This window comes from Sphaerodactylus townsendi, linkage group LG06, assembly GCF_021028975.2.
Source record: "Sphaerodactylus townsendi isolate TG3544 linkage group LG06, MPM_Stown_v2.3, whole genome shotgun sequence".
Taxonomy (NCBI): Eukaryota; Metazoa; Chordata; class Lepidosauria; order Squamata; family Sphaerodactylidae; genus Sphaerodactylus; species Sphaerodactylus townsendi.
This window is the reverse complement of record NC_059430.1, coordinates 126,732,323-126,755,408: the sequence shown is the minus strand read 5'-3', so window position 1 is coordinate 126,755,408 and position 23,086 is coordinate 126,732,323. Positions and strand designations below refer to the sequence as shown.

The following is a 23,086-nucleotide window of genomic DNA, read 5'->3' as shown; positions in this document are numbered from 1 at the left end:
GAACCTCGGTTTTCGTTGGTAATCCGTCTGAAAAGAATCAATGAAAACCGAAACCGATGAACACCGAGGCAAACTTTTCCATAGGAACCAATGTAAATCCAATTGATCCGTTCTAGACACTCCAAAAAACATATTTTTTGGTGAATAAACATAGTGTTTAATGGTGAAAACAGTAACAAACAATAACACTAGGACCAGCTTCAGAGCCAGTGGACCAACGTCGCACCAGAAAGCTGTCCAAAGAGGTCTGTTTCTGACGCCTCTTTAAGATTTGTCTGAAGTGGGGCAAGAGATTGTCATTGAACAAGTTGCAGACACGGCCTGCAACAGCTTGGTCAGGGTGATTTTTCTCCACAAACCCCTGCACCTTACTGCAAATCGATGAAAACCGAGGCAAATCGATGAAAACAGAGACAAATTTTTCACTGAAAAAATCGATGAAAACTGAAACCAATGAAAATCGAAGGCAATGAAAACAGAGGTTCCACTGTATAGTCTAAGTAGTCAGAATTGGTTTTAAAACCAGGATCCTTCATCATCCTCTGGGTGGAGGGCAGGGTGGGTGGGGGACGAAGTAGACACGGGGGTTTGGGTAGGCTCAGGCCTAGCAGGTTGATGTGACACCCGAAGTTCAGAGGAAAACAGGATCTGAGAACCTGAGTCGGATTCACGGCACGTGCCTGTCATTCTAACTTTCTCTTTTGCCTTCCAGCAGGCATTCGCGGTCCCGATCCCGGAGCCCTCACTACCGCCACTAGACTGAGCCCTGGCAGGGCGTGCGTGCTGGCTACCTGGTTTGCCGGATCTCTTCCCCCCCTCCCCCGGTGTAATCCACTGTGTAATAACCGTTGTACATTGCTGTTGTTGTTTTTAAGCTGTTCTAAAAAATAAAAATAAGCCCACACCGGAAGCCCAAGATGACTTTGTTCCTCAGGAGCCTTCAGGTTAAATGGTTTTCAGAGGGATTCATGTATCATTCTTTACAGCTGACTCACTGGGTAGTATGTTGAGAGCAGACCCGCTGGGAGGGGCTGTGGTTCAGTGGCAGACCATCTTTCTGGTCACATCTCAAAAAGGATATCGAAGAGATAGAAAAAGTGCAGAGAAGGACAATGATTGAGGGACTGGAGCACCTTCCTTATGAGGAGAGGCTGCAGCGTTTGGGACTCTTTAGTTTGGAGAGGAGACGTCTGAGGGGGGATATGATTGAAGTCTATAAAATGATGCACGGGGTAGAAAATGTTGACAGAGAGAAATGTTTCTCTCTTTCTCACAGTACTAGAACCAGGGGGCATCCATTGAAAATGCTGGGGGGAAGAATGAGGACTAATAAAAGGAAACACTTCTTCACGCAACGTGTGATTGGTGTTTGGAATATGCTGCCACAGGAGGTGGTGATGGCCACTAACCTGGATAGCTTTAAAAAGGGCTTGGGCAGATTTATGGAGAAGTCGATGTATGGCTACCAACCTTGATCCTCCTTGATCTGAGATTGCAAATGCCTCAGCAGACCAGGTGCTCAGGAGCAGCAGCAGCAGCAGATGGCCATTGCTTTCACATCCTGCATGTGAGCTCCCAAAGGCACCTGGTGGGCAATTGCGAGTAGCAGAGGGCTGGACTAGATGGACTCTGGTCTGATCCAGCAGGCTAGATCTTATGTTCCTGGCACGCAGAAGGTCCCAGGTTCAATTCCCAGCATCTCCTGTAAGAAGCAATGCAAAAGACCTCTTACGAGAGCCGCTGCCAGCCTTGAGTGGGCAAGACTGACTTTGACGGACCTGCGGTCTGATTCAGCATAAAGGCGGCTTTGTGCTCTGTGTCCTGTTTCTCGGTGGAGCATCTTTACCAATTTAGCATAAACTGCTTTCCTGCCGCCGCCTGTGAGCTGGCACGGCAGCGGGTTTGTGCCAACTGAGCACCGTTCTATAGAGGGGCAGAAGAACGGGTGGCACGCATGGGGATGTGCACCAACAGCAATTCATGATTTGGGGTTACGGGTGAAGCAGGCACGGGGTGAAAGCAGCATGATGCTGGCAGGGGATGATGGGAACTGTAGTCCATTACATCTGGAGGGCCGCGAGTTTGACATCTATGTGTTAAAGCCTTTGTCAAAACCATCATTCTGTGCACTATTAAACCTGGTGGTTTCCTCAAAAAGCATTTATAGTGCATTGAACAGCTGCCGGTGAAACTTGCCTCCGCCCCCACCGTGCAACTCTTTGTATCCCTTTTTGTAGCCCCCACCATGTTTCGCCAGATTCAGGAACCTCTGTTCTTTTGCCGCTATTTTAATAATGTTCCTAGCAGTTTCCTCTGCTTGTAGCTCATCTGATGGCCATATCCAGTGGTGGGATTCAGATAATTTAACAACTGGTTGTTGACAAGCACCGTTTTAACAACCGGTTCTGCCGAAGTGGTGCGAATCGGCTGAATCCCACCACTGGCCATATCTATGGAAAAAGTAGAGGAATAAAGTTTGTTTTTTTCTGGCGATCCGACAGATGTGTAATTTTTCCCTCTCTTTTTTTGCTGTAAATAAGAAATCTTCATAGCTATGAAGACACCATCTAAGAATCACAGCCACTCCTGCTGCGATTCTTAGATGGTGTCTTCGTAGCTGCAAAGATTTCTCATTTAAAACTAAAAAAGACAGCAAAAAAACCCTACGTGTGCATGGGACTGTCAGGAAAAACAAACTTTTCATCTACTTTTTACACTGAAATGGCCTTTCGGATGAGTTGCAAGCAAACGAAACCGCTGGGAACATTATTATTCCGCAGGGCCTGTAAGACTGAGGTGTTCCACCGGGCTTTTGCAGTGTCCAGCCGCTGACTGAGGTGCCCCTTCCATTCCTCCGGTTTCGGAGTCCCCTTTGCCATCTAGGGGACCCACTTTTTGTTCTGTTTCCCCCCTCCTTGGGAGGGTTTAATTGGGGTTATTGCTGACGCCATTTTTATTGAATCTACCGCTGTGTTTCAAATTTAAATTATTTTAATCTAATGGGGTTTTGTCTGTATATACTATATGTAGAAATTGTGTTGTGCACCGCCCAGAGCCCTTCGGGGGTAGGGCGGTATAAAAAACCCATAAATAAAATGGTGGCAGAAGAACAGAAGTTCCTGAATCTGGCAAAAAATGGTGGGTGCTACAAAAAGGGATAATAAGAGTTGTAAGGTGGGGGTGGGAAAAAATATGACTTTCTGTGTCTCGCCCAGGGCTTATCCTCAAACAACTACGAAGTTGTGAGAGTGATTTTTAATTTTTGTTTGTTTGAAGTGGAGGGGAACAGAACTAGGTAGGCACTAGAACCATCGCAGAGCTTTCCACTGCAAAGAAGGTCCAGGAAGTAGTGGTGGATGAATTTACAATTCTACTTAGATCTTTTGGTGGAAAAAGTTACACTTATTTCTCCTCCATTTTTTGGAAAAAAAAGCTGTGAGGTTAGAACAGTCCTGCAAACACAGCATAAGAAGAAGATTTGGGTTTAAATCCCCCCTTTCTCTCCTGTCAGGAGACTCAAAGGGGCTTACAAACTCCTTTCCCCCCTCACAACAAACACCCTGTGAGGTAGGTGGGGCTGAGAGCTCCGAAGAACCGTGACTCACCCAAGGTCCCCCAGCTGGCGTGTGTTGGAGTGCACAGGCTAATCTAGTTCACTAGATAAGCCTCCACATCTTAAGTGGCAAGGTGGACAATCAAACCCAGTTCTCCAGATTAGATTACACCTGCTCTTAACCACTACGCCACTGCTGCTCCCCTACATGTGCCTGGGACTGTCTCCCTATTTTACTTTCACACATACATAAAGTCAGGAATAGTTTTCTGCAGAAAAGGGCCTTGCATTCGTCTAGCACAGATTCTTTATTCAAAAGGCAGGGAGCGGCTCGTAAGCTCCTTAAAGCTCGAAGGAGTATGCGATGATATCCGAGCAGCGGAGGAGGGCTTCCTTCTGCACCCCCAGCGGAGTCTTCAGTTCAGACACCTGGAAGTTCAGGATATCAATGTCGGATGCGCCGAACAGTGCCCCGACGTTGACCTTTTCGTACATCGTGAAGTTGACGGGCCGGCCGGTCATGGCCAGCAGGCTACGCAGGTAGCGTTTCCGCAGCGCCACACGCCCTTCCTGCTCGCGCTCCAGCTCAGCCGGGTTTGCGGTGACCAAGGAAGACAGATTGCTGGGACCCAAATCCTGGAAGCGGGGAGAGCTGGGGTCGAAGCCACGCGTCCCGTCTGGCCCATGGGGCAGACGAATGATGGCGACTGGCGTCTTCATTGTAGAAGCCTGTGGGCAAAGATGGGGGAAGTAAACTTGCTTGTGTCTTTCGACCTTTGTCTGCGTTTCAGCAAAGTTAGGTGCTGCCCTAGCAGTGCATGAGTTGAGTCGGATAAAGCACCACAAAGACCAGCAAGATCTTCCAGGATATAAGCTTCCCACAGTCACGAGTTTCCTTTGTCACGTGGAGGGGTCTTTGGCTCGCAAAAGCTTATACCCTGAAAAATATTGTTGCACCTTTAAAGTGCTACCAAACTCAAACCTCACCCTTTGGAACTGCTTAGCTTTTTCTTTTCCATCAGAATCATGCGAGTTAAGACTCCGCTTTGAAGTAGTAGTAGTAGTAGCAATAATAATAACATCTTCGAATTGGCAAAATTAACATCTGTCATTCAGAAGGCAGCCCTGCACAAATACTACGCTGATACAGTACAGCTTCCTAGGCCTCTGGGTGAGGCTCAAATTGTAATGAAAGGCCAACAACCAGCTAAAGATCTGGCAGCTGTGAAATCTACCATAATAATAATAGACTTTTAATAGGCATTAATAAAAACAAACAAAATTGTAAGCAAGGGATCTGAAATACAGCATATCAACATATCAGGACCTCTCCCAAGAAATCTGCAACCGTCTCTAGTATCATAGATGAGCTATTATTTAGCAGAACACGAGCCCAAAGATTAGGGGTGGAATACCTTAGCAAAGGAGGGGTAATACAATGAAAATCAGGTCTAAAATCAGCATATTTAAGACAGTCAAATAAAATGTGCAGCATCGTCTCGGGAGTATTGGTGCAATAAGAGCAAACCCAGGCTTGTACAGGGGTTCTCAAAACTCCGCTTTGTATATACAAAGGAAATATGTGGGATCTGCATGTCTTCATTTGGTTTGGCCAAAATGCAAAGTTTTTTTTTAGAGTATTCTCGCTTTAAGCCAGTTAAATTCTCACAATATTTATCTGATCTTATGGATGCATCTCTAAGCACACCCGATTTCAGACAATTACATTCAGGGCAGATAATAGTAGACTCTCTCCTGATCTTCATATCTACCCATGTGCTTCTAACCTTGTAGAAGACTTTGCCCTCTGATTACTCTACTGTCCGTTCTATGACAGTAATAAAAAAGCTACAGTAAAATAAAAATATACAATAGAAGACAAAAATCAATTCCATAGGCAAAAGCAGGACTGACCAGTCTATTTTTGAGGGTTGGCCAGGCACAAACCCCTTTCCTTAATTTAATTTGTAAAATGCATAAAAGAAGACCCTATGTGGAATTGCTGGGTTTACATCTGCCAAAAGAAAATAGATGCGCCCCTCATCTGACTACGATTGTGGAATAGCTTTGCTTAATCTGGATCAGGGGCCTGCAACCTGCGGCTCTCCAGATGTTCATGGACTACAATTCCCATCAGCCCCTGCCAGCATGGCCAATTGGCAGGGGCTGATGGGAGGAGCTGATGGGAATTGTAGTCCATGAACATCTGGAGAGCCGCAGGTTGCAGGCCCCTGATCCAGATTAAGCAAAGGAGTCCGCTGAAGGAGTAGCCCCGAGACATGGCCCGTGCATCAGCAGGCCTCTTGCTCCCCCTTGTTTTCCCCAGCAAGGAACAGCATTCACCTGCTCTAGACCAGGGGTCTGCAACCTGTGGCTCTCCAGATGTTAGTGGACTACAATTCCCATGAGCCCCTGCCAGCATGGCAACCTGCGGCCCTCCAGATGTTCATGGACTACAATTCCCATAAGCCCCTGCCAGCATGGCAACATGCGACCCTCCAGATGTTCATGGACTACAATTCCCATCAGCCCCTGCTGCTCTAGACCCTTCCCCCACTGCTTCTTTGGTCTACTACCATAAAGTTAACCAGCTGCCAGAAATATGACTTTCCCCCTTGACAATCAGTCATCACAAAGGAAGGGGGAAGATGAGAATGTGAGCAGCTGGCAAAGAGGAAGAGGAGAACAGGAGCCCAGGGATGGAATGGCAGGCTGGGAAAGGCGACACTAAAACAATCTCCATTCGAGTCTGAAGTTGCACGATCCAGCGCTTTGGCTGAGTTCTGTCACTGACCTTGTTAAACCGCGCCTGGCCAGCTAGCTGGGAAGGTGGGCTGCCTGCCCCTGGTCCACAGAGGGTTAAAGGTGTGCTCGTGGGCCAGTAAACAGGAAGTGCCGCAGCACGAGGTCGGCATGCTTCCCCCCCTTGCACAGTGGCGGCACCAACCTGACGCTCCCTCGCTGTGCCAGCATCCCCTCTGGCTGGCGGCCAGGCCCCGGGTCAGCGGCGAAGAGGATGTTTTCCACGGGAAGCCGGAGCAACAGCCGGCGACAGCCAAGGAAAACTTCAGCACAGAGGAGGAGAGCCACTGGGTTGGGAGAATAGCAAAAATGGACCCTGAACGCTTGCAAACCTTGCCTTCACCAAACTCTACTGCGTTCATCACAGCAGCAGTGGCGTAGTGGTTAAGAGCAGGTGTACTCTCATCTGGAGGAACCGGGTTTGATTCCCTGCTCTGCCACCTGAGCTGGGAAGGCTTTTCTGGGGATTAGCCTGTGCACGCCCACACACACCAGCTGGGTGACCTTGGGCTAGTCACAGCTTTTTGGAGCTCTCTCAGCCCCACCCACCTCACAAGATGTTGGTTGTGAGGGGGGAAGGGCAAGGAGTTTGTCAGCCCCTTTGGGTCTCCTATAGGAGAGAAAGGGGGGATATAAATCCAACTCTTCTTCTTCTCCTTCCTCTTCGCTTGCCGCACTGCTGGCTTCCTCTCTGCAGCAACCTGGGATTTGTAGTTTGGCGAAGAGGCTGTCAGGGAGCCTCAGCAACCCCCCCAGAGTCAAAGCAGGAGGGCTTGTGGCTCAGTGGCAGAGAATCACACGTTCAGTCCCGGGCATCTCTGATGCAAAAGGATCCGGCAACAGAAGCTGTGAAAGAACCGTGCTTGAAGCCCTGTCGAGCTGCCACCAAACTGAGCAGACCACGGGTCCCAAACGTGGGGCCTGGGAATTCTATGATGCCCAGTGACACCTGACTGGTGCCTGCCAAGGGTTTTTAGAAATTGGGCAAGGGCAGGTAGGACTTTGGCCCTGCCAGGCCTCTGACTGGCCACTGGAGAGAGATGACTGACCATGCAGATTTCTTTTAGTGTTTTGTCAGCAGCTTCTATCACAAATCAAAGATCTTCACCGCGTGACTAAAGGTTAGCTTCGTCAGCCATTTTGTGTCTGGCTCCGTTTCCGGCAGCAGCCATTTTGAGGTGGCACCCAGCACGCTTGTGAGACCAAAAAGGTTGCGAGCCAAAGATGTGAGGACCAAAGATGCTCGTGAGCCTGAAAAGGTTGGGGATCCCTAGAGTAGCCAGTACAGATCTTGGAGGACCAGGGGTTTGTTTCAGTAGGAAGCAGCTCCATGTCTTCATGTAACCTGCGTGAGTTACTGTTGTAGCCTCCTCATCTTAAGGAGCCGCGTGGTGTAGTGGTTAAGTGCTTGCACTGTCACTCACACGGTCAGGAGTTCGAGCCCCCTGTGGGTCAGATATCCTGGCAGCTGGCTCATGGTCAACTCAGCCATCCGCCCATTCCTTGGTCGGTAAATGAGTACCTAGCACGTAGCTAGGGGGTAAAGAATAGCCGGGGAAATCAATGGCAAACTGCCCCACAAAAGAGGCTTGCCTATGAAATCACAGCTTGCAGGGGTACCCCAGGGTCAGACACGACTGAAGGGGAAACTTTACCTTTTCTACCTCATCTTGAGGGAGAGTAATTCTCCATAGCCCTTCGGGGATCGGGCGGTATATAAATAAATAAATAAATAAATAAATAAATAAATAAAAAAATAAATAAATAAATAAATAAATAAATAAATAAATAAATAAATAGCAGTACATCAAGTGTGACTGAAGACATGAAGCAAAGGATGTATAGACATGGCAAAATGGTCCAATCTTGAACGAGGCTGTCGTGGGCTGAAGTTGGCAAACGTCCACAGTCTTTATTCAACACTAGAACCAGGGGGCATCCATTGAAAATGCTGGGGGGGAAGAATGAGGACTAATAAAAGGAAACACTTCTTCACGCAGCGTGTGATTGGTGTTCGGAATATGCTGCCACAGGAGGTGGGGATGGCCACTGACCTGGATAGCTTTAAAAAGGGCTTGGACAGATTTATGGAGGAGAAGTCGATCTATGGCTACCAATCTTGATCCTCCTTGATCTCAGATTGCAAATGCCTTAGCAGACCAGGTGCTCAGGAGCAGCAGCAGCAGAAGGCCATTGCTTTCACATCCTGCAGGTGAGCTCCCAAAGGCACCTGGTGGGCCACTGCGAGTAGCAGAGAGCTGGACTAGATGGACTCTAGTCTGATCCAGCTGGCTTGTTCTTATGTTCTTAACAGGGAAACATCGTTCCCCAAAACACCAGGCAAAGCAATGGCCAGAGCACAGTCCCAGCCGAGCGAGAGAGCTCACTGGTCAACCAAGCAGCAAAAGTCCAGAGAGCAAGTCCAGGAGCAGCCCGAGAGCCCAGGGGTTGTGCTGAGCAGCAGGCTTTCAGAAATCGCACACAGGTCCAAGGCAGAGCAGCAGCAGCTCAAGGTCACGGGTTGCCTTCTGCAGAGAATTTGCTGCTGCGTCTTCCCTCTTATTTGCCGTGGGGGCGGGGATTGCCCTAGCACAGGGGTCTGCAACCTGCAGCTCTCCAGATGTTCATGGACTACAGTCCCCATCAGCCCCTGGCAGCATGGCCAATTGGCTGATGGGAATTGTAGTCCATGACTGATAGGGCTGATGGGAATTGTAGTCCATGAACATCTGGAGTGCCATAGGTTCGCCACCATTGGTTTATACCCTAGCTTTCTTTTACGTTTTTTCTCCCTGGAGGGGCTCATAAGTACCTCCATTTTATCAATGCTCATTCGGTGTACTGGGTTCTCCTCTCATGTCTGTTTCTTACATGCCCAAAGGAGAAGAATTGGATTTATTAGATCTATATCCCCCCTTTCTCTCCTGTAAGGAGACTCAAAGGGCCTTACAAACTCCTTTCCCTTCCCCACCCCCAAAACAAACACTCCATGAGGTAGGTGGGACTTGAGAGAGCTCCAAAGAACTGTGATTCGCCCAAGGTCACACAGCTGGCATGTGTTGGAGTGCACAAGCTAATCTAGTTCACCAGATAAGCCTCCACACTCAAGCAGCAGAGCGGGGAATCAAACCCAGTTCTCCAGATTAGAGTCCACCTGCTCTTAACCACGCTGGTCACCAGTTTGGGGTGATGAAGGAATTTTCTTCCAGGCCAGGTAGGCCAGGAATCCTGCAAGCGTTCTCCCTTTCTCCCGGCATACAGGAGGAGCCACTAGAAGTGGGGAGGCTAGTTGTGAATGTCCTGCAATGTCTGCCACAAGAACCCATAATGAAATCAAATCCGCATTAATTGAACAAGAGAAACAGGGAATGATGCAGGGGGGGGGGAAAGTTGCTCCCCAAAGACTTTAGGAATCGCCTGGTATTGTGCTAATTATTTGTATATCCTGAGCGATCCCAAACGCAGAGCATACTCAGTAGCTCGTTTCAATGCTCTGCCTAACGCTGTGACATTTGGCAGATATAATAATATCCCCTATGACAGTGATGGCGAACCTTTTCGAGACCAAGTGCCCAAATTGCAACCCAAAACCCACTTATTTATCGCGAAGTGCCAACATCGCCATTTAACTTGAATAGTACTGAGGTTTTAGTTTAGAAAAAACGGTTGGCTCCGAGGCACGTTTCTTGGGAGTAAGTTTGGTGAAGCAACTGTGCAATGCTTTGAACGGGTGAATCATGACCCTAGGAGGGTTTACTCAGAAGCAAGCCCCATTGCCAGCAACCGAGCTTACTCCCAGGTAAAGGATCGTGCTTTAGTTCTTCGCATGAAAATCAGTGGGGTTTAACAGCACTTGACAGGGTTACCTGCACTGGTTCCCCAAAACTTGGTCTTAGGTTTAATGCTAATAATCAAGCCCAGTGGCCCAGGCCAGCCTAGATGTGTGTGTGTGTGGGGGGGGACGACTCTGTTTACGCGTGCCCACAGAGAGGGCTCTGAGTGCCACATCTGGCACCCGTGCCACCAGTGCCCTATGAGAATAGGCCAGTGATGGCAAACCTATGGCACGAGTGCCAGAGGTGGCACTCACAGCCCTCTCTGTGGGCACACGCGCACAGAGTTAATCAGGGGGGGGGGGGCAGAAAATCACCCCTCCACACACACACACACACACACACATCTAGGCTGGCCTGGGCCGCTGGGCACAACACCCCGCAGCGAGCAGGGAGGACTCAGCTGACAGGCCTGGTGCCTGTGCTCCGGGTGGCTGATGCCCAAGGGGGGGGCAGAGGAGGCAGAGATGCTAGAGAGGTGCAGAGCGGTGCGCGCCGGACTTGCTGGAGGCTAGAGCATGCTGGCCCCTGCTTGAGCGGGTGGGGTGGAGGCACTGGAGCAGCGCAGGGCAGAACGGCAGGTTCACGCAGGACTAAAACCTCAGTATTCGGGTTAAATTGCCGTGTTGGCACTTTGTGATAAATAAGTGGGTTTGGGGTTGCAATTTGGGCACTCGGTCTTGAAAAGGTTCGCCATCACTGGAATAGGCTATGCCAGTGTAAAATGGCTGTGGTTGAGACTGTCCGACATGCACTTTTAGAATGCCCTATCTATGATTCCCCTCACTCCATGTATACCCATCCCTTGATAGAGAGGTTAAATATTGATCTGTCATCTATCATGAATTTTCCGCTCAATGGTTCTTCTGACCTCATTTGTGAAAATGTTGCGAGCTTTCTGAAACATGACCTGGCCAAGCGTAATTATTTTTTTTACAAAATAGTACAGTTAATTTATCTCTCATCATGTTATATATTATCTATCTATCTATCTATCTATCTATCTATCTATCTATCTATCTATCTATCTATCTATCTATCTATCTATCTATCTATCTATCTATCTATCTATCTATCTATCTATCTATCTATCTATCTATCTATCTATCTATCGATAGATCGGGGTTTGTATGTGGATACTCAATGTATTTTTTTAATGTACTTTACGGGTTCAATTAATGGATAAATGTTCTTTTTTTAAAAAAAAAGACTGTAATTTAGAATGCCAATAAAGGTTTCTCTCTGTCTGTCATTTTCCTGAGTTGTGCACAAAGTTGGCCTACGTGACCCTTGAGATCCCTTCCAGCTCTATCTTTCAACATTCACAACAGCCCTGTGAGGTAGGTTAGGCCGAAAGTGTGTGACTGGCCCAAGGACACCCAGTAAGCTTCCGTGGCGGGGGGTGGGGGGGAAGACTGGAACCTGGTAGTGCTCCAACCGCTACACCACACCACTCAGCTCAAAGGAGGCTTTTGCTGTGGAGCTGTGACTTAGGTAAGTGGGGTTTGCGTGCGCATGGGCCGCCTGTGGGCAAATAGGTTCTCAACCTCTGCTTCAGGGTCCATCGGGGATCCCGGGAGGAAATGCCATCGGCATTGGTGGAAATTCCCCCTGCATTCCTGTGTGGTATACGTTTGTTCCTACCGTCTACCCTGGCCGACGACCACAGAATTTCCTCCGCTGGCCCTGTTTACGCTCTCTTTTCCAACGACAGCTCGTTCCTGACGCGTGCTGTCTGGCGGCGAAGGAAGCGACGGCCCCTGGAAGCCCTCTCTCCAGCTGGCTTGATAAGAGCCCGGCCCAGGCCTTCTGTGCTTCTGGGCGCCAGGCCAGGGGTGTGTGTGCTTTCCAGCACAAGTCACCTCCACCGTGGCCCAGAGGTTTTCCTTTTAACGTGACCTGGGGAGGGTCATGGGAGTCACTTTGGAAGGGGGAGAAAGCAAAAAGCTGGCGCCGAGTGCCTAGGAAACATCCCCAGCAATCCTGCTAAGCTAGGAATTCCCTTCACTATGTGCCCAGTCTGGGTGGAGACGGTGTTTGCATCTCATACTTGATCATCCCAAAATACAACTGTGCATGCAGCTACCCTCTCCTTCAATGGTACAGCTTTATCGGTCAATCCCTTAAGTCTAACCACACAGATATACAAATATATCCACATGTCCACATGTATGTATGTATGTATGTATGCATGCATGCAGCTAGCTATCCTACAGCAGCACTGCCTTCTGGGTATTCTGCAGCCACAGTACCTGGCTCCAATGGTACAGCTTTATCGGTCAATCCCTTAAGTCTAACCACACAGATATACAAATATATCCACATGTATGTATGTGTGTATGTATGCATGCAGCTAGCTATCCTACAGCAGCACTGCCTTCTGGGTATTCTGCAGCCACAGTACCTGGCTCCAATGGTACAGCTTTATCGGTCAATCCCTTAAGTCTAACCACACAGATATACAAATATATCCACATGTCCACATGTATGTATGTATGTATGTATGCATGCAGCTAGCTATCCTACAGCAGCACTGCCTTCTGGGTATTCTGCAGCCACGGTACCTGGCCCCAAACGGTTGTGGAAAGAGGAGGCCAAACATGGGCACTCCATCTCCTTGGTCCTGCTGCTCACTGGGGAAGCCACTGGAGGCCGGTCGGTTCTCTCCTCCGGCTTGGCATCTGCATGGACCCATTTCCTAGCGAGAGGGAAAGAGCCGGCAGCGAGTCCAAAAAGGCCATCGAATGCCAGGAGGCGACGGCTTGTTTGTCCTGGCTGGGGCCACTCGTCTGGCTGACATCACATCCTGAAGGCAGCGCAGTCGACGGGGAGGGCAGATCCCAGCCCTCTAGAGGAGAGGCAGGAGGCGGCTGCTCTCATTCACCACGGTGAGGGCGGAGGGAGGTGGCAGAGAGGACTGGGCTGGGCTGTCCAGGAGGCAGCGAGGGGCGCCTCTTGGCATGGGGGACCGAGAACAAGCCGTATGGGTGGGAGAGACCTGAAGTGCGCTCGGCAGAGGAAAGACCCGGGGTTCGACAGGAAGGGGTGGGGAGAAAATGGATTCTTGCCAGCAGCCACCAGTCTTGCAAGTAAGTACATTTTTTGGGGGGGGGGGGGAGACTATTCGCAGGAGTCTGCAACCTGCGGCTCCCATCAGTGAACACCAGATTGCTAAAAGTGTGCATTTGCAAAAGCTGCTAGTTTAATGCGAAGAAAGAGACTAGAACAGGTCTGCAACCTGCGGCTCTTCAGATGTTCATGGACTACGAATCCCAATTGGCCATGCTGGCAGGGGCTGATGGGATTTGTAGTCCATGAACAAGTAAAGGGTGCAATTAGCAAGCTAAATTTACATGTGTTGAGTGGGATCCACCCATTAGCATGTGAGTAACAATGAAGATAGCAAGGTCAATAGGCAAGGTCATCTGAATAGAAGTAGCCTGGCCTTTGTTCCCTTTGATTGTTTACTGTCTAAGAAGTCATCCTGTGTTTGTGTGGAGCTGATTAGTCACTGTCTTGACTCTAGTGTTTTTCAACACTGGTAGCCAAGTTTTGTTCATGTTCATGGTTTCTTCCTTTCTGTTGAAATTGTCCATGTGCTTGTGGATTTCAATGGCTTCTCTGTGTAGTCTGACAAAGTGGTTGTCAGAGTGGATCCCACTCAACACATGTAAATCTAGCTTGCTAATTGCACCCTTTTACTTGCCAACAGACAATGGTTCTTTCCCCCACCCTGGACACTCCAACAGGTATATATACTCCACTTGCTTTCCTACTATCAGATCCTCTGAAGATGCCAGCCACAGATGCAGGCGAAAGATCAGGAGAGAATGCTGCTAGAACACGGCCAGACAGCCCGGAAACCACAGAGCACCCCAGTGATTCCGGCCGTGAAAGCCTGCGACAATAAACAGCGGATCAACACTGGCCCTGACTGCAGCCCTGTCCCTTTCCTGCCCATCCCCTTTCAACACAAACCCTGCCCATATGGATTACGTACCCAAACAAGCTTTCCGGAAGGAGCAGGGGCTGAAGCGGCACGCTCTTCGGCCTTCCCGGTTTTGTTCCTGTCCCGCCCCCCGCCCCCAACCAGGGTTTCTGCCATCTCGGGGATGGGGGACAGAAGCCTCACTGTCAAGATTACTTGCACCCACCACCCCAACCCTTATCCCACAAAATGATTCCCAAAATGATGAATTTCATTCACGAAATCATTCATATCGTTCATAAAAACCCAGAAGTCTCTCGGTCCTTTGCAATCTCTTTACGAGAACCAGCATTTGGGGGCAAATGCAGACAAGCTTGGGCGGACGCTTTCACGGCTAGAATCAGCAGGCTGTGGTGGGTTTTCCGGGCTGGGTGGCCGAGGTCCGGTAGTTCTTGTTCCCAGCGTTTCACCTGCATCGATGGCTGACATCTTCAGAGGTGTGTCATGGCAAGAAGAAGAAGAGTTTGGGTTTATATCCCCCCTTTCTCTCCTGCAGGAGACTCAAAGGGGCTTACAATCTCCTTTCCCTTCCCCCCTCTGTAAACACCCTGTGAGGTGGGTGGAACTGGCAGAAGAGCTCTGGCTACCAGGACTAGTCCAAGGGGTCTGCGCACCTGCGAAGCTGCCTCCAGATGTTCATGGACTACAATCCCCATCAGCCACTGTAGTCCCGCGAACATCTGGAGAGGCACCCGCAAGTCTAAAACCCCTGAACAATAGCCCAAAGATCACCAAGCTGGTATGTGTGGCTAGGAATGCACCGGCTAATCTGGGTTCCTTCAGATAAGCGCACTCCACAGCTCAGAGGCAGGCGGGAATCAAACCCGGTTCCTCCAGATCAGAATGCACCTGCTCTTAACCAATACGCCACTGCTGCTCCTGCCACTGGCACAGTAGGGAGAGATTGTGCGGTGAGGTAGACGTTTTGTCCAACTCACAGGGGGGTGAGACACATCTGCATGTCTGTGGGTGCAGTTTATTTACAGCTGCCTTGGTGGCAGCATTTGCGATCCCATTCACAGCTGCATTTGCCACTGCGTGTCTCACCACCAGTGTGAGATGGAACCTGAGGGAATACCTGGAATTGGTTGCACCGGCCTTCTTTTACACTCTGGGTATAGAACAGTGACGGCGAACCTTTTTGAGACCAAGTGCCCGAATTGCAGCCCAAACCCCACTTATTTATCGCAAAGTGCCAACCTGGCAATTTAACCTGAATGCTGAGGTTTTCGTTCAGAAAAAACCAGTTGGCTCCCTCTTCCTCTGCCCCACCTGTTTGAGCAGGCCTAGCCTCCAGCAAGTCCCGCACGCACTGCTCTGTGCCTCTCTAGCATCTTTGCCTCCCTTTGTACTCGCCTCCGAGGCGGCAGCCACCTGGAGCACAGGCACCAGGTCTGCCAGCTGAGTCCTCCCTGCTCACCGCGGTGCATGCATGTCATGCTCAGTGGCCCAGGCCAGCCTAGATGGGTGTGTGTGTAGGTGTGTGTGTGATTTTCTGCCCCCCACATGATAGCAGACTCTGTGTCGCAGCGTGCTTACAGAGAGGGCTCAGTCGCGACCTCTGGCACCCGTGCCATAGGTTCGCCATCACTGGTATAGAATGTACTTCCAGTCTCCCTTTCCTGCAGAGACTCAAAGCAAATTACAGGATATAAAACAGAACGATCAGGCAGCACAATCACGGGATATAAAACAGCACCACCAGTCAGCAGAAGACAACCAGTGAACAATCAGTAGGACTAGGATGATAAAACCGGGAGGGGGGGGGGGGAGGTGACAAACAAACTCTCTAAGCAAAACGTGCTACAAACCGGGGCTCGGCACCCTTTATGAGCCTGCAGACAAATGTGAAATTCTGACACAGCATCGGGAGCCAACATGGTATAGCACAGGGGTAGGGAACCTGCGGCTCTCCAGATGTTCAGGAACTACAATTCCCATCAGCCCCTACCAGCATAGCCAATTGACAGAGGCTGATGGGGGTGTAGTTAACATCTGGAAGGCACTGAAGTCCTGCTATAACGAATTAAGAAGTGAGTGGACTCAAATCTGGAGAACTGGGTTTGATTCCACACTCCTCCACATAAGCAGCAGACTCTTTAACTGGAGAACTGGATTAGTTTCCCAGCTCTTCCACCTGAAGCCTGCTGGGTGACCTTGGGCTAGTCACAGTTCTCCTAGAACTCTCTCAGCCCCACCTGTCTCGCAAGGCCTCTATAGTGAGGAGGGGAAGGGAAAGGAGTTTGTAAGCTGCTTTGAGACTCCTTATGCTGAGAAAAGTAGGGTATAAATCCAAAGTTGTGTCCTTGACGCAGCAACAAAATGGCTGCTGCAGGAGGCAGAGCTAGTCTTGTTTGGGTTAAAGCCCCGCCAGCCCCGCTTACTTCTTAAAATACTTGGCGGCGCCATGTTGGAAACTGCTGCTATAAACTAAACAAAGAGTGAACTACAAGCTACAGCAGTAAATGCAGTGAGAAGCAAGTGTTGCCTTCAATAATTTTATCTGGACTTCTCTGGATCCTCATTCTCCAGTTCTACGGACCTGCAAAATGAACCCGCAAAATGAACTCGATCCTTCTTTAATCCTTACTGAGCCCTTTGCTAGCAATCTTTCTGCAGAGTCTTAAAACACACAAATATATTTGCTAGCCTACCTCTTTTAGCACCCCAAGGAGAACCGATTTATCTGGACAACATTGAATCAGACTATGTATTGTCGAAGGCTTTCACGGCTGGAATCACTTGGGTGCTGTGTGGTTTCCGGGCTGTATGGCCGTGTTCTAGCAGCATTCTCTCCAGATGTTTTGCCTGCATCTGTGGCTGGCATCCTCTGAATCCTCTGAATTCAGAGATCCTCTGAAGATGCCAGCCACAGATGCTAGCATCGAGGCGTCAGAACACTAAAGCTTCTTAATGCTGCTCGCAGCCTTTCTAAACTACACAGCACTAAACTAGAAAATCAGACTGTCTTACCATACTGGAGTTATCCTCCCAACTACCAGCAGAGAAAGAACTATACCTAAGCCACGGGTCTGCAACCTGCGGCTCTCCAGATGTTCATGAACTACAATTCCCATCATGAACTACAATTCCCAACAGCCAATTGGCCATGATGGCAGGGGCTGATGGGAACTGTAGTTCATGAACATCTGGAGAGCTGCAGGTTGCAGACTCCAAGCAAAAGTCCTTAAGAGTGAAATATGATAAGCAGAAACATACTGCATTGGGTATATTTATTTTGCCAGGGAGAGGGGAGTGGAGAAAAAGACCCAGGACCCAAGCTCTGCCTATGCATAGTGTTCACCCACTCTCTTTCTCGTCCTGACTCCTGCAGCTCCACCATGGTTTCTGGTAACCTGCCCATCCTGGCAGTTCTGTTCATGCCTCTCGTTCTCTGGGGCTCCGAAGGCCCCCACGTGGCCCCCACTCCAGAGACCAGCCAGGCCGACTCGAAGCGGGTTCTAATCCAGTCTCTCCAAGCCACCCTGTTGAGACACCTGGGCTTGCAACGGCGGCCCCGACCCAAGCCGGGACTCCTGGTCCCGCAGTACTTACTGGATCTGCACCAGTTCTGTTTGGGGAAAGCTCTCTCCTCTCTCCCGGAGTTGGAGCGGCCCTTCCTGGAGGAACAGGCAAGGACGGCCAACACCGTGCGCGCATTCCGCCATGTGGGTGAGTTGCTGTTTGCCCACCTTCTGTGGCCACGTGCATTTTGCAGAGCGGGGAGGTGGGATCTGGGAAACCCCTTTGGCAAGGAAGAGTTTGGTAGCAGAATTCTGAGGGTTGGAGGTAGTGAAAGAGGACAGGAGATTGGATATACAGTCCAATCCCTCCCCTCCCTTGCATGCCACCCCTCCCTCCCTCCCCTTGCATGCCCCCCTCCCCCTCCCTCCACTAGGGTGGGCGGGCCATGTCCAGATGCTGGGGCCCCTCCCCTCCCTTGCACGCCACCCCTCACTCCCCTCCCGGAAGACCTTGTGAGCCCCAAGGTCTCCTGGGAAGTGTAGTTCCCACCAGGCCATTTTCAGCCTCAAGTGAACAGGCCGCTTTTCCCGCCCCCACTTTCAGGCTGAACTCAGGTAAGGGGAGCGAGCGGGGGGAGCTGCAGGAGGCAATTTTCCGCCCCCAGGCATGCGCCCGGTGCAATGCTCACCCCACGCCATGCACGTGGCTAGAGTTCTTACACCAGCCATGCTGGTGGCTAGAGTTCTTACACCAGAAGTCTCCAATATGGTGCCCACTGAAACCTTTCACGTGTGGGCAGGGCAAGGTGGGACTTCTGCCCAGCAAGGCTGCTGACTGGCCATTCAAGATTTGATTGGCTGTGAATATTTTTTTTAATGTTGCCCGGGCAGCAGCTGCCACCACAATACAAGGATCTTCACCGCGTGACTGGAGGCAAGTTGTCAGCCACCATCTTATGGCCGGCTCCGCCTCCTGTGGCAGCCGTTGTGTTTCAGAAGTTGTATATTGAATTGCATATTGTACTGTTGATATTTTATCCATGTGTCAAAGCTGCTCCGAGCCTGGCCATCCGGCTGGGAAGAGCGGGCAGCAAATTTAATAAATAAATCCGATCCAGCAATGCAGTTCTCCCGTGCAACAGTTCAGCTCCAAATTCCTAACTTCTATTCTGTTCCCACATCTAGAGAATTTTGACCATATCCCCCAAGTGGCAGGAGGTTCATTCTACTTCCTGTTCAACCTCACTTTCCTTCCTGAAGAGGAGGAGCTAATGGCCCTGGAGTTGCGTCTCTACCATTCCCAAAAAGACGGCGGGGGCTTCCACGTAAACATCTACCACGCCACGGATCTCCGATCCAATTCCAGAAACGAGAGTGGATTCCTTGCTCGCAAATTCCTGTCGGTCAGCCAGCCCAAGTGGGAGAGTTTTGACGTCACTGCTGCTTTTAAGAGGGCAACGGAACGGGTCCGATGTCTTGGGATTCTTGTAGAGGTGGAACGTCTGAACCACAGCTGGGAGCCTTGGCACCAAGCCCCACTTCGTGCAAGGCGGTCTCCTGGTGAGGAGGAGGCCCAGTGGGCCCTAGAGAGGCCTTTGCTGGTCACCTACAGCCGTGATCGAAGAGGGCAGCCTCTAACCCGTGGAAAACGGCACAGCAAAAGCCAGCCTAGCAGACTAACCCAGAGTGGAGGCAGGAGGGCCCTAAAAATCCCACGACCGAGCAGCAAGCTCAGGAACCTGAAATCAAAGACCAAAGCTGCCATGAGATGCAGAAGGCACCGCCTGTTTGTGGACTTCAAGGAGGTCGGGTGGAACGACTGGATAGTTGCTCCCAGCGGCTACCACGCTTTCTACTGCTCCGGGGAGTGCCGATTCCCACTGGCTGACCACATGAACACCTCCAGTCACGCCGTGGTGCAGACCATGTTGAACTCGATGGATGCCAGAGTGCCCAAAGCGTGCTGCGTCCCGACGGACCTCAGCCCCATCGCCATGCTCTATTTGGATCAGCATGACATGGTTGTCCTAAAGACCTACCAGGATATGGTGGTGGAAGGCTGCGGGTGCCGTTAGGACAGGGGTCTGCAATCTGTGGCTCTCCAGTTGTTCATGGACTACATTTCCCATCAGCCCCTGCCAGCATGGCTGATGGGAATTGTAGTCCATGAGCATCTGGAGAGCCACAGATGGCAGACCCCTACGTTAGAAGCAACAGAGCAGGGATTCTTCCTTACTACCAAAACTTTTTTTTGGAGGGGGGGCGGGGGTGTTGGTGGCCATCCAATGAAGCTGGTTGGCAATAGATAAGGGTTCCCCAAATTTTCTCCTCCAGAAGGGCCAAAGGGAAACCTCCATGACAGAAACAGTGTATCTGCATAAGAGACCATGGCTGGGTGTGGGAGGACAAATAGCAGAACCCCTATGTGGATTTCAGCCCCATCTAGCAAGGCAGTTCTCACATTCTGATGAAAACTTGTGAGTGAATCTGAGGTGTTTCTTTATGCTGTGCTTTAAAGAGTCGATTCTCTTCTCTTTTCACCTGTGATAAACCTCCGGCTGGATCAAAAATGATAAATAAAAACTTGGGCGTTTATAACGGGGAGCTGAGACACGAACTTGGCAAGGCCTTTATTTTTTCCTATTGGTCACATGACTGCCTTTTAGCAAACTCGGTATTTTTGCAAAGGTTATATCCACCCGCCCATTTTAAAAAAATCTCACCCATTAACTTTCACTGTTTGGGAATAACTACAGAGCACAGTAGCTTTTAATTAAAAAAAAATTGCCGCCACTTATGGCAATCCTGTAGTGTTTTCAAGGCCAGAGATATTCAGAGGTGGTTTGTCATTGACTGTCTCTGTGTAGTGACCCTGACTCTGCTTGGCGGTCCCCCATCCAAAAACCGACCCCAGCCACCCAGGCCGGGGTGACTCTTAAATAACTAACATCAAAAATGCCAGGACTAAGTGCCTAGCAAAATCCTATGTGTTATTTTAAATATTTATAAAAGCACAGAAACAATTTAGGAAAAACCAGGAAGCCACAAAATAATGTCACTTTCCTCCAAGTGTAGTGCTCATAGTCCCCCCCCCCGCTTTCATCACAACATCCCTGTGAGGTAGGTTACACTAAGTGGGTGACCATACTCTGTCTCAGAAAAAAGATATTAGTACGTTCAATTGAAGTGCGGCATTCAAGAAAAATGTATGCTTCCGCATTAGTCCAGAATGAATACGAGAATTATCACTCATTCTTATGCACTGCCTTTGTTAAAACCATTATTTTGTGCATTACTGAACATGGTACTTTGATACGAGACCATTTATAGTTCACTGAACGACTTTCAAATGGATGTGGAGGGGAGCAGAGTTAGGAAGGCACTAGAACCCAGATGGAACATTCTGCAACAGGAGCCGGCAATGTTCAGTGGTTAAGAGCAGGTGGATTCTAATCTGGAGAACCGGGTTTGATTCCTCACTCCTCCACCTGAGTGGCGGAGGCTTATCTGGTGAACCAGATGTGTTTCTGCACTCCTACATTCCTGCTGGGTGACCCTGAGCTAGTCACAGTTCTTTGGAACTCTTTCACCAAGTGTCTGTTGTGGGGATAGGAAAGGAGCTTAGTAGCCACCTTGAGTCTCCTTACAGGAGAGAAAGGTGGGTTATAAATCCAAACTCTTCTTCTACAACGAAGTAGGTCTGGCATATTGAGTTCTGTGGTGGAGGAATATGCAACCCTGCTAGCATCTTTTTCTGAGAGACGATAGACTAGGATCACACTGTGAGTGCCATTACCTGAATCCAGACCTCCCAACACTCGACACTGGTTTTATGATTTGCTTTCTCTGTTTGTCACACTTTTTATATGCAGAACATACATTTTCTGCTACTGCACCACCTTCCCAGTAGACAAGCCCTGTTCAGTGAAGCAGTCTAAAGATAGGCCAGATTCCTCTGTTCTGTAACATGGACTGATCTGTGCATAACATGCTTAGAGACTCACTCTTCCCCAAAAGATGGTAGCAAAGCAGATTTAGGGAAGACTAAAGCAATGGAGGGGAAAACCTAGGCCCTGATCAGTTAAGGGGAAATACTGTGTGGATTCTCCAATAGCACGCAGCAAACACACACACCCCACACACACACGGGCCCACTCCAGCCAGGATATTTTCCCAGCCCCAAAGCTCTGATTAAAACCAGCTTTCATCTCTGCCCTTTCATACAACATCTACTCAGTGCTTTTGTTGAGTGCTTTAAAAAAATCCCCCAAGAACTTCAGTGTTGCATGTATGGTTCTTCTCTCCCTCATATTATTCTCACAACAACCCTGTAAGGTAGGCTTAAACTGACATAAGTGGCTAAAGCAATGGAGGGGAAAACCCAGACCATGATCAATTAAGGGGAAATACTGTGTGGATTCTCCGATAGAACGCAAACACACACCCACACACGCCCACTTCAGCCAGGAGTGGTCATATTATATGGTTCTTCTCTCCTCATATTATCCTCACAACAACCCTGTAAGGTAGGCTTAAGCTGACGTAAAGTGGCTGACCTAAAGTCACTCCGTGAGGGTCGTGCCTAATCAAGCCCACTCCCAGGAATTTACCTCTCTCGTCTCCCTTAAGCAAGGCCACTACCTTGTTTTTTGAGCACGACAACCCTGTGAGGTAGGCTTAAACTGGCATAAAGTGGCCGACCTAAGACCACTCCGTGAGGGTCGTGTCTAAGAGAGGGTTAATCAAGCCCACTCCCAGGAATCTGCTTCTCCCGTCCCGCATAAGGAAGGCCACGGATAGAATTTTGCTTTCCCACTATAATGAACGTTAACTCACCTGCCCGGGCCTGTTGGGTGCCGCTCACGTCGTCATGGAAACCCTTAAATCCCCGGTTCAAAACTTGTGATCTCCAACCCAACCCCCAACACGTTCTTAAACCAACGATGGGAAGGGGGCACTGCTTAACCCGGAAATACATCATTGCAGCAAGAAAACCCTCCAGTGTCCCCTTTCTGTGTTTTGTCGCTCACTTTCATCCGCTCTGGTATCAGAAGAACTTAAAACTCTATGACTCCGGGCAAACAGGCCTGGAGGTAACTGCGCATGCGCCCCCACCTCCTTTCAGCCCCCCCCCCTTTCAGACGGAGCGAAGCGTGAGAGGAAAGCGCGTGAGCGTCACGTCACGATCAGGCGGCTTTCTGAGCGACTCCGCCTCCTTTTCCCCGTCAGCACATTCGTGCTCCGGCTTCGCTCCAGCGCTCCCCAAATCTTCCCTCACCGTGGGTAACCGACAGCCAAAAATGATGTTTAAAATTAAAACGAAATAAAAAGATGGCTTTCGGCCCTGGTTCGAACCGTTTCGTTACTCCCTTGTGGCGAAAGCGCAGCGCCGAAATCAAACCTGCGGCGCTGAGAGAGGAGAGGGAAGGGAGGGGGCTGGGGAGAG

At 49.8% G+C, this 23,086-nt stretch overlaps 3 protein-coding genes across 3 annotated transcripts in view; 2 read left to right on the top strand and 1 right to left on the bottom strand.

Annotated features, from left to right (window-relative positions):
• Positions 1-910, top strand: part of LOC125435525 (CLK4 associating serine/arginine rich protein) — a 43,206-nt gene extending 42,296 nt beyond the window's left edge. Inside the window, exon 16 of the mRNA XM_048501720.1 lies at positions 713-910. Within this exon, the coding sequence (XP_048357677.1) occupies positions 713-758 (46 nt within the window). The 3' untranslated portion in view covers positions 759-910. The remainder of the gene's footprint in view (positions 1-712) is intronic.
• A 2,932-nt stretch (positions 911-3,842) lies between these two features.
• GEMIN7 (gem nuclear organelle associated protein 7) lies at positions 3,843-22,724 on the bottom strand. The gene is made up of 2 exons (XM_048500722.1): positions 22,477-22,724; positions 3,843-4,282 (listed from the first exon to the last, which is right to left on the bottom strand). The coding sequence occupies exon 2, from the start codon at positions 4,271-4,273 to the stop codon at positions 3,896-3,898; it is 378 nt and encodes a 125-aa protein (XP_048356679.1). The 5' UTR covers positions 4,274-4,282; positions 22,477-22,724; the 3' UTR covers positions 3,843-3,895.
• LOC125434890 (bone morphogenetic protein 4-like) lies at positions 13,117-20,323 on the top strand. The gene is made up of 3 exons (XM_048500721.1): positions 13,117-13,277; positions 17,511-17,848; positions 18,826-20,323. The coding sequence occupies exons 2-3, from the start codon at positions 17,518-17,520 to the stop codon at positions 19,713-19,715; spliced, it is 1,221 nt and encodes a 406-aa protein (XP_048356678.1). The 5' UTR covers positions 13,117-13,277; positions 17,511-17,517; the 3' UTR covers positions 19,716-20,323.
• Positions 22,725-23,086: the final 362 nt, after the last annotated feature.